The sequence below is a fragment of the Centruroides sculpturatus genome, unplaced genomic scaffold, assembly GCF_000671375.1.
Source record: "Centruroides sculpturatus isolate CEXI.00-Female unplaced genomic scaffold, Cexi_2.0 scaffold406, whole genome shotgun sequence".
In the NCBI taxonomy this organism is placed as follows: Eukaryota; Metazoa; Arthropoda; class Arachnida; order Scorpiones; family Buthidae; genus Centruroides; species Centruroides sculpturatus.
Genome location: NW_019384754.1, coordinates 461203 through 472871, shown reverse-complemented (window position 1 = coordinate 472871; position 11669 = coordinate 461203). Strand labels below are relative to the sequence as shown.

The 11669-nt window shown below is 29.3% G+C and overlaps 1 protein-coding gene across 3 annotated transcripts in view; it reads left to right on the top strand.

Annotated features, from left to right (window-relative positions):
* LOC111628674 (homeobox-containing protein 1-like) overlaps nt 1–8728 on the top strand; it is a 24056-nt gene extending 15328 nt beyond the window's left edge. For 2 of the 3 annotated variants that reach the window (XM_023372503.1, XM_023372502.1), the window contains exon 2: nt 6983–8728. In XM_023372503.1, coding sequence (XP_023228271.1) covers nt 7027–7698 — 672 coding nt within the window. In that variant the 5' untranslated portion in view covers nt 6983–7026 and the 3' untranslated portion in view covers nt 7699–8728. The remainder of the gene's footprint in view (nt 1–6982) is intronic. The other variant, XM_023372501.1, reaches the window with a different exon arrangement.
* Nucleotides 8729–11669: the final 2941 nt, after the last annotated feature.

The following is an 11669-nucleotide window of genomic DNA, read 5'->3' as shown; positions in this document are numbered from 1 at the left end:
TAGTGATTCGGCGGAAGATGCCTAACATTTTGCTTATGAAGAGAATTACAGCGCTAATTTGAGTTTAGGAGCCCTCTAATGAAAATATCATATTCTGGAGTATGTCTTTCAAATAAAAGTTTGGAGTTTATTTTAAAAAATTCTATACTGTGTTTGCAATGACGACTTTTTCACTGTCTGGCATTTTAAGCATCTCACCCCAAGTATCTGGGTGAGATGCCAAATGCCATTAGGGTAAGATAACAAATATAATTGCATAAAATTAATTTTTGAATTTCTTAACCAAATTTAATTTATTGCATATGTAGTACAAAGTACTTCATAGGAAGTATAACGGCACAGTATACGTATTGTTAAGTTTCCGCCAGTTCTAACGTGTTCTTTAGCTAGCTGAAAGCTTTTTTCAGTCCAAAAACCTTTTTGAGAAGTCCTTATATAATTTCTATGCATATCCTGCAATAAAACGAGAAAAACAAAAATTTATTATAAATAGGCATATTGGAATTCAATTAACAAAAAATAGGCATGTTATCTCAAGAAAAATGTGGCATCTTTTGGGATTTTATTGGGGTAAGATGTTTAGTAGAGTCACGTGCTCCAGTATGTCCGATCGGGATCGGCGGTAGCTGACAATGGAAACTTTAGAACCTTAACTACATCATACATTAATTGTTTTTCTCAATTTTTAATAAACTCTATTTTAACTTTTAGTTTAAAATTGCTCTAGAAACATTTTACAACAAAAACTTCGTTTTTATCTAGCTTTNTCATATCTCCCGCACCCTTATAGCTATCGAGACGCAACCACCCCTATGCATGAATGGAGACTTGGGGCTACCACCACATACAAACACCATTCACGTGCGATGTGTAGTTTTGGCGGAAAAGTGAAATATAGAGACATACATGTCCATTTTTATATATATACTAGCTGCAAGATCCCGCTTCGCTGGGTTTTTATTTTTATGTAATATAGTTTTTTTTATATATGTTGCAGTCAAAACCCGTTTTTAGTTAGAACGCGTTTTAACAAGTTGAAACTAGTTTATACTGGATGTCTTTGTTAAAACGAGTTTTGTCTAGTTAAAACTAGTTTTAACTCAAATTCGTTTTTGACTAGCAGTAAATTCTAGTTTTAACTAGACAAAACTGGTTTTGTCTAGTTAATNTATCTTTTGTCCTTTCTCTTCTTTTTCCGAATTTGGCTCTATAATCCTTTGAGTCAAAACTCCAGCTTTATTTAGTATTTCTTCCAGCATTGCAAGATTTGGCTACATTGCGCCAAATGTGGCTACTTTTTTTAGTTTAACGTAAAAAAATATTATTTGGCGCTTTGGCTACTTTCGGGGCTACATATCATTTATAAATATATTAGTTGAATAAAAATGCACTTTAAAATGGTGTTTCGTCGCTTTTTATTAATCAGAGACTCAAATAAACCAAATATTTGCATTTTATCAAATAAATGAATTTATATATTTCTAAGTAAAAATTGAAAGTGACTGTAGAAGTAATTTTTTAAAATATCCTGTTTCATGATAAAGTTTTAATACTTATTATTATAATCTAGACATGTTAATCCTTAAATATACTTGTATATTGTGCCACAAGTATATATTATATATACTTGTGACCCAAAACTCCTTGACTTCTTCCAATGTGGCCCAGAGAAACAAAAAGGTTGGACACCCCTGCTCTAATATATGGAAAGAAAAAATAGTTCTCCATGAAAATAACAGATCATTCTTATAATACTTTAAGTCAGATTGAAAAAATGAACAATAATTTTTTAAAATAAGGCTGATTTTGATATTAACAGTTTCATGTTATGAATAAACTATGGTGTCATAAAATATTAAAACTATGGTAGTAGCAATACTTATTTGATTTGACAGTTTACTTTGATAGTTAAAGTTTAGTTTTTTGAATTTACTTATAAATTAGAAAATGAAATCTGTGGAGAATGATACACTTTTTTAATTAAAACTATTTTACTCATAAAAAACAATTATTTTTTATTTTATTTTAAATTTTTAATACCGTACTTTTTTTATAAATAAAATTCATATTAAAAATATGCTTGTTGAAAAGTAAACTATTTTACTTGTGAGTTAGAGTGTAAAATTATATGGATTATCATTGTATTTTAGGTATCTTAGTGCTAAATGAACTACTGGATTATTTACTAATTGAATTGGGTTTATGTATATGTTATTATATTGTAGCTTACAAAAATTAGTCTATTTTCAATATTTGATACCATGTAATGAGGAACTATATCTCTATATAGGTCACTAGAATTCAACATTAAGAACTTTAGTTAAGATTTTAGCAGAGGTAAGTTTATTACATTTTTAGAATAGGCTTCTTATGAAAGCTGGCAGGGTTTTCTGAAATTTGTTTTAACTGATCAGCCAACCACTTAAAATATTTTCCCATCTTGTTAAAAATATAGTATTTTCAGTTTATTTATTTTTTAAATATAATTAGACTATGGATTAGAGTGCTGTTGAGTGTTATAGGATGGATATTATTTTATCATCATCAACTAAGGTTTTTGAGAACATTTTCAGTAGCATCCAGCTAACATTACAGATCAACCATCTAAAACCTTTCTTGGGAAGAACCACTGGGTGACTTTATTTCTATATTTTTTTTGAGACAAAACTTTTCTAATTCTGTTATCCTCTAAAAATTTCTCAATTAAGAATATGAGATGCATCTTATTGCATTTTCCACAACTTTTTGACCAATAAAAAGCAACATTAGATCAATAACATTGAATTTTCAGCATAATTATTTCAAAATGTTTTGTGTATTGAAATCTCTAGGAAAAACTGTTTAAATTTAAAATTTTTTAACTTTGGGAAAATTATAAATAAAATTAGTTTTTTTTTTTTTAGATGAGAACTACTGTAAAACTAAATGTTTCTAAAGTGTTTGAATAAATTTGAATGATCTTATTCTAAGACCAAAGAAGTTTTGAAAATGTTTATTGTCATTATTCACATCAACATCCTAATGAATATATGTTTTGATTTTTAATCATTATAAAGTTAGTTTAACTTGATTAAGTAATTAATACAGTATATTAATACAAAAAATGAAATAAAAGTTATTGTAAAAATTTTATATATTTACTTATAATAGAAAAATTATAAAATGTCCATCAATCAAATTACTGTGTAGTAAGATGTTTGTCAATTTGAATATGAACTGGACTTTCATAATTATTTTATAGGTAGTATAGGTTGACTAATCATTCCCATTCTTCACTTATGTTTGACAACTCAATAACAGGCAGGTCCGTCTGTAACAGTCTGGCTTATTATTACTTATGTATATATAATTAACAAATCAATCACAAAACTATCCTCTAATACAGGGGTGTCCAACCCGCGGCCCGCAGGTCGCATGCGACCCAATAAAGGTGTAAACAAAACCGACAAATGTTTTAATTTTTTTATTATTTATTTATTTCAACGGCATAAACTCAGAAAAGAAGTTTCACAAAGCCATAAACCTTTATTCATATTTTAGTTTTGAGTGGAAATGAAATATTTTCATGTACTTGGAGATGTGTGAATGAGGAAGGATTATTAAATAAAGCTGGAGTTGTGACTCAAAGGATTATAGACCCAAATATGGTGAAAGGAGAGAAAGGACAAAAGATAAAAAGTTGTCAGAAAGGTTAAATAGTTCTTCTGTTAGGCAAATATTGAGTCTTAATTTTCCAACCTTTCTCACTTCTTTATCTTTTGTCCTTTCTCTTCTTTTTCCGAATTTGGCTCTATAATCCTTTGAGTCAAAACTCCAGCTTTATTTAGTATTTCTTCCAGCATTGCAAGATTTGGCTACATTGCGCCAAATGTGGCTACTTTTTTTAGTTTAACGTAAAAAAATATTATTTGGCGCTTTGGCTACTTTCGGGGCTACATATCATTTATAAATATATTAGTTGAATAAAAATGCACTTTAAAATGGTGTTTCGTCGCTTTTTATTAATCAGAGACTCAAATAAACCAAATATTTGCATTTTATCAAATAAATGAATTTATATATTTCTAAGTAAAAATTGAAAGTGACTGTAGAAGTAATTTTTTAAAATATCCTGTTTCATGATAAAGTTTTAATACTTATTATTATAATCTAGACATGTTAATCCTTAAATATACTTGTATATTGTGCCACAAGTATATATTATATATACTTGTGACCCAAAACTCCTTGACTTCTTCCAATGCGGCCCAGAGAAACAAAAAGGTTGGACACCCCTGCTCTAATATATGGAAAGAAAAAATAGTTCTCCATGAAAATAACAGATCATTCTTATAATACTTTAAGTCAGATTGAAAAAATGAACAATAATTTTTTAAAATAAGGCTGATTTTGATATTAACAGTTTCATGTTATGAATAAACTATGGTGTCATAAAATATTAAAACTATGGTAGTAGCAATACTTATTTGATTTGACAGTTTACTTTGATAGTTAAAGTTTAGTTTTTTGAATTTACTTATAAATTAGAAAATGAAATCTGTGGAGAATGATACACTTTTTTAATTAAAACTATTTTACTCATAAAAAACAATTATTTTTTATTTTATTTTAAATTTTTAATACCTTAACAAGTAATATGATGCTGTTAAGGTATTAAAATTTTAAAGTGCCATGTTATGCAGATCCATGCTGTATGAAACAAAGGACTAATGCAAAATATGGTGTTACATTCCAAAAGTTAGCAAAGTATACTACTTTTTTTTTTTACTGAAAGAAATATGTTTATTAAAGAAATCGATAATTTATTTCCAATCAATAATTATTTAATAATTACAATTGAAAATACTGTATTATGTGTTAATATTAATTTTATTTAAACAAGGACATTTTCTTTTTACAAAGTATTGTCATCTTCTGAGCTTTTTTGTTGATCTTGATCAGAAATATCAGAAACATCATCTTATTTTTACCATAAAAATTTTATCTATGACAAAATAAAAATATGTTATTAATCAAAAATTTGTTCTAGTGGGTTGTGTGTTTGTTCAATTGAGGACAGCAATTTTTCCCAAAATTTATGTTTGAATACCAAATTGTTAGAGTTTGGAACAGTTCAAGTATCGAGATACTGCTGTATTTCATTTGTCATTTTTGTTTATGATTACTTACTTATGGTTAAGAAAAGGTTAATAACACTTACCTAAAACATTTAAATTCAAAGATTAATCTATAAAAACAAAACACAGTGACAGTTTTAAAGGGTAAAATCTGAAAGCAATAACAACAACACCTGGTTGATAGGAAAGTAAGAAAGAAATTCTACTATCAGTTTTCATTAAAGTAAACTTGATAAAAGCACAAAATGAATTGAAAATTTCAATATTCTAAAATCTGTGGACAAATTTGAGATGACATGCATGCTTAGTTGAATGAAAAATTATCGAATAAAGGAATTTTCACTTAAAAGTTGTGAAATTTTGTGCAGAGGATTTCCCAAATTCTCAAACAGTGTTAGAGCAAAACCAAAAACCATGTATGGGAGTATCCCCAATTTTCAAACCTTATTGTAGAAGTGTCGTGTTGGTGGTTTTTGATGATTAAAGGTCAAGCTGGTGGGAAGATAGAGGGGAATCATATGTCATATCTTGAGTGGGGTCAGACTTAATGAAGATATTCATTATTAGCCTTTACAGTTTTTTATAAAACTCATCTCTACCTTCAAAATAAGCTTTTTGCCATTTTATAATAATTAATAATATAAAAAAAATTTAAAATAAAATATAACATACACAATTTTAAATTTTCTTCTGGAAAAGTTATGCAACTTTGTTGCTGGAATTTTTTTAAATAGATATCTATTTGTTGTATAGTAATTTCTATGTTACTATAGCTGCAAATCAATTGCTTATCATTAACAAGTCATGTTGTTCATTTATCACAATCATTCCCTCTCTGTTTGCATTCTTACATTCCTTACCCCATAGTGAAGATCTTAGTGATGAACATCACTAAGATCTTCACTAAGATCACTTCTTTCCCAACTCCGTCTCGTTGGGTTGGTTTCCGTGTGTATCACGATTTGATGTAGTGATCCAGGTTTGATGGAAAGCACACCTCCACACCCAAATTGATAATATTTACAGTTTATTTACAGATTCTATACGTAGAAGGTACAGGTTCGAAAATGTAATATATAATTACAGGGTAACAATGCGTGGTGACTCACGTACTAGCTTGGTTTCTGGGAACTTTTAAACTTTGAAGCGGCCTCAGTCAGCTCATGGAGTTGGCTCAACTGCACAGTTTGTCCAGTCTCCGCACTAACTCGTCCCTGAGATATTTACCAGAGGAGAACACTCTCTTTACACTCAGCAGGCCTTCCAAGTGCCTGAGACTACCGTGTACCAGTCTTTTGCCCTTCACTCTTCCTCTCTCGTTCGCCCCGCAATTTAAGAGTATTTTGGATGGGACCACCGACCAATCACAACTCCTTCTTGCCTGAACAGCTTACACTCGGGTCTGCCGTCATCCGACGAGAGTGAAGCTTACATAAATGTCCGCCACTTGTTTACATTCAGTTGTTTACCATATGGCAAATGGTCTAACATCTGACTACAGGTGGGTCCAATTGACAAAGCCGGCGCTTCCTTTGTTTTCCCTTGTTTACAAGTCAATACCTTACAAGTGGTATTACCCGACCGCACGTGGGTCCAATTTGACAAGGTTGTGCCTCTTTTGTTCCCTCTCTGCTAAAAGGTTAATACTTTACACCCATCGTGTCAGAGAGTAAATAATTATTTATATCACTCCATTTTGTAGTCATTTGGAGTCATTAGCTTTAAATTATGTTATATAAAAACATAACATAATTTGTTGAAATAAACTATAGTTACATGATATATTATTCATATAGTGGTGTAGATTATTTTATACATAAAGTATAAATAATATTATTAAAACTTATTTGTTTTTTGTTATCTAGAATGAAACAAGCATTCATTAGAAAGAAAACTAAAACTGGCAGCCATGGCAAATGCATTGTTTACTATTGAACAAGTTGAATTAATTCGTCGTTTGCGTAATAGTGGAATTACAAAAGAACAAGTTGTTATGGCATTTGAGCAACTTGATCGGCTAGAAGGAGAATTAGGAAAAACTGACACTTCCAATAAATTGTTACCTCAGAATAATAATAATAGCCAGAATTATGAAAGTTCTTTTAATGAATTACCAGTCAATAACAGTACCTTAGGATTTGGTATTAATAAATATACAAATATGCCAAATTCAAATAATTCTTGTCAAGTAAATAATGGAATTTTAAATACTCTGAGATCAGATTTGACCCCACCCATGCAGTCTTCTTTTAAAGTGGGTGATCAGTCTAATTCACAATCATTTTCCAGACCTCATAGTAATGGAACATCATCAAGTGAAGGAATTTCAGACAGTAACAATGGAAATGTTTCACCAATAGGTAATCCTGTTACATCACCTACCTCAAAAATACCTACAGATTTAACTATTATTCCATTGACAACTACTTACACTAATCGACAAGGAACTGAAAGTACAGTATCTAATAAAGAAGTTTCTTTATCTTCCTCATCATCGTCATGTGTTCCAGTACAGTGTATGATCAATCCACATGATTTATTGCAGGAAGAATGTTATGAATTGGAAGAACTGAAAAAGTAAGTGTTTTATAGATGAATTAAATAAATTATGTTTATAAATACAGGTATCTCTTGTATAACACAGTAGTTATGTTCCAAAAAAGTGACATGTTATGTGAATTTGTGCTATATGAAACAAAGGACTAATGCAAAACATGAGATTATGTTCCAGAAGTGAGCAAAAATATACTATTTTTTTGTTACTAAGAAAAATATGTTTATTAAAGCAATCAATAATTTATTTCAAATCAATAATTAACAATTACAAGTAAAAGTACTATATTGGACATTAATATTAATTTTAGTTAAATGAGGACATTTTCTTTTTACAAAGTATTGTCATCTTCTGAACTTTTTTGTTGATCTTGATCAGAAGTATCAGCAACATTTTGCTATTTTTTATCATAAAAATTTTTTATGGATGATGAAATAAAAATATGTTATTAATCAGAAATTTGTTCTAATGGGTCATGTTTGTCCAGTTAAGTACTGTACCAAGCTACTTTTTTCCAGAATTTGTTTTCAAATACTGAATAATTGAAGTACCGAGATACTGCTTTATTTCATTTGTCATTTTACAAATGATTGCTTACCTATAGTTGAAAAAAGTTTAATAACACTTATCTAAAAATGTTTAAATAAATTTTACTAAATACGAAGATTAATATTACTACAGAAAGAAAACACAGTGACAGTCTTAAAGGCTAAAGTCTGAAAGCAACGATGAGAACACCTGGTTGATAGGAAAGTTAGTGCAATTTTTTCTTCCTTGTCCTATTAGTTTTCATTAAAGTAAACCTGATGAAAAGCACAAAATAATTTGAAAATTTCAATATTATAAAATGTGTGGGCAAATTTGAGGCAACACACATGCTTATTTGAATAAAAAAAATATTGAATAACGAAGTTTACACTTAAAAATCATGAAATTTTGTATGATGGATTTCCAAAACTGTATTAAAATGAAACTGGAAGTTGTGTTGTACAGGGGATATCCCCAATTTTCAAACTGTGTTAGAACAAAACAGTGTTGTAGAAGTACTGTGTTGTATGAGGGATACCTGTAGACTATTTTTAAAAATAAAGTATTTATTTTACCTTGATGCATTTTCTTATAAAATTGTTTAAAACATTTCAATTTTTATTGTGATAAATATAAAGATTTTTGGTAATTCATACATACTTAATTCTTAAAAAATCTTTTTGTTTTTACAATATTGATGATCTAGAACAGGGGTATTCAACCCGCAGCCTGCGGGCCGCATGTGGCCAAGGCAAGTTCCAATGCGGCCCAATAAACATGTAAACAAAACCGACAAATTTATTTATTTACTAGCTGCAAGATCCCGCTTCGCTGGGTTTTTATTTGTATGTAATAGTATAGTTTTATATATATATATATAAAAGACTGTTTTTCTAAGTAATCTAGAATCTAGCTGCAAGACCCGCTTCGCTGGGCAAAAAGTAACGATAGTGACAATTAAGATAATTACATCATAGCTAATCTTACCCGTTTTCACAAAATGCAAGAATTAGGTCTCCCGTTTCCAGACTAATTAGAAATTTTTTACGTTTAGTCAAACGAACAAATTTGAACGTTTCTGGAACGTTTTCAATCGTTCTATAATCGAACCAATTCGAATTTTATGTTCGAATTTAATTCGAAAAATTTCGAAAAAATCGAACAAAACATTCGAAATAGAAAGCCACTTTCAACCACTTTCAGCCTCATATCTCTTGCACCCTTATAGCTATCGAGACGCAACCACCCCTATGCACGAATGGAGACTTGGGGCTACCACCACATACAAACACCATTCACGTGCAATGTGTAGTTTTGGCGAAAAAGTGAGATATAGGGACATACATGTCCATTTATATATATATATAGATTAACTGTATTAAAAACATTTTATTCCGAGGAGTTCACAGGCTTCACCACACTGCAATAAGGATTCATAATATAGACACAAAATAGAAAAATAACAACTTACATTTAATATTAGCAAAGAAATACATATTAAAATTGCTGTGTTTATTTTCTTTATTCCATTTAAACTATTCAGCTATTTGAACAATAAACATACTTTCGGTGTATAAATATAACGTTTTGTTAAATTTATAAAATAATTTTATTAAATTACAAACATTATAAATCCGATATTTAAACAAAATATAATTTTTTATTTTGGTTTTAAAATTAAAGCAGGTACAGTACATGGAGACTTTACTTCATAACTAGAGATGCAGGACGCAAAGAGCTAACATCTCCATATTAACCTATTAGAAGAAGAAGAGCCGTTTTTGTCTTTCTTCACCCAAGTGGGCCTTAAATAAGCGGTACACAGAAAACCCTCTCTGCCTGTCGTACAATCCTCAAGTATACTTACATAATCACAATTTCTTCGGTAAATCTGAAAGAAAGGAAGAAAAAACGTGAAATCTTCTAACAAATTTACGCTTAAACCACTTACGATAGGAAAAGCCAACAACACATTCTAACAATTCGTTACGTATTGTTGGAATATATTGTTAAGAACACGTGACGTATTACGATCAAGTCATATTTTTGCGTCACGTGTTACGTAATAACGTTAATCGGTTTGAAATATTTCAGATAAGATTATTTTATAAAATTGTTTTTTATAAACAGGATTATTTGAACTTTTTAAAGTTAAAATAATGCTTTTTCTAATGAATAAAATTATAAAAATGTCGAACCATTCATTGATTCTAAAGTAATGTTATTTGTACTTTTTAAAATCTGAAGACAAATTTGTAATGATTGCGGTCCTTTACAAGTCAAGTTTTACCAGAATATCTTAATACACAAATTTCAGAAATTTTCGACAAAAGGCACAGGAGTTAAGCTTCAAAGCGGATGAAGAAAATCGTGCCTCATACACACTACATCCATCCATACATACAGAAAGATTGCCAGTTGCGGTTAATAAAGGAATTAAAAAAATACTTATTCTGAAAGAAAACAATTATTTTAAGATTGTTAAGAACGCGGAAGACGCGTGAATTACTTTGCTACTTACAATAAAAGCTATCAATTACTCGCTTCCATCGGATATTCAAATCACATTTCAAATGAATTCTATCCTACTAGTCAAATTTATATTTTTCGGTTCTTTTCTCGTTTTAAAATGCGAACAATGTAGACAAATAATAGACTTTAACATAGAACCGACTTAATTATGAATTATTTATTTTTATTATTCGAATTGCGGAACTTCGGAAAAAGAGACCATTGATATTTTATGAAACGTAATTTTTTCAACGATATCGCTCCATTCCCTACACACTTGTCTGCACACGTTTAATTCGGTATCTTTTAGATATTTAAATATGTAAAAGACTACTTATTCCGCTAATTCTATGACTAAGAGGGAGCATTGTTGAAATATTGAAGACATTTCTGTTATTTCTTCCATCTTTATAATTACCTGGATAAAAAGAGAATTTATTAACTTTTGTTACTTTTATCTTAACTTTTATAAGTCGTCAATTTTAAATTTGTTCCGTAGAGGATGTTTTACGCTTACGACCCTGAACCCCGAAGTAAAATAAATCTATCCAACTACATAATAGCAAAAGAACAAATTTAACTTTGATATATTGAATGGTGAATAATGCGTATCAATAAAGTATAAATAAAACATTTTGATCTTTATAGTAATATTTATTGAAAATACTAGCTAAAGCTTGCCCATTTTGTATAAACTGGGTATAATAATATAGTAAAAAACGAAAAATGACTAATTTATTCCTAACTGGGTGATAAATTACTTTACGAAAATATAAAATTCATCAATTTTTTACTTTATTTATAGAATTTTCATAGAAAAACATTAGTTTTGATCAAAATAAATAAACTATTTGTATAATTATGTGAAACAACCAATAATTATTACTGTTTAAAAAAATTGAATGTATAAAATTTTATGAACGAACGAAATAAATTCTAAAATGTTGTAATGTATGCAA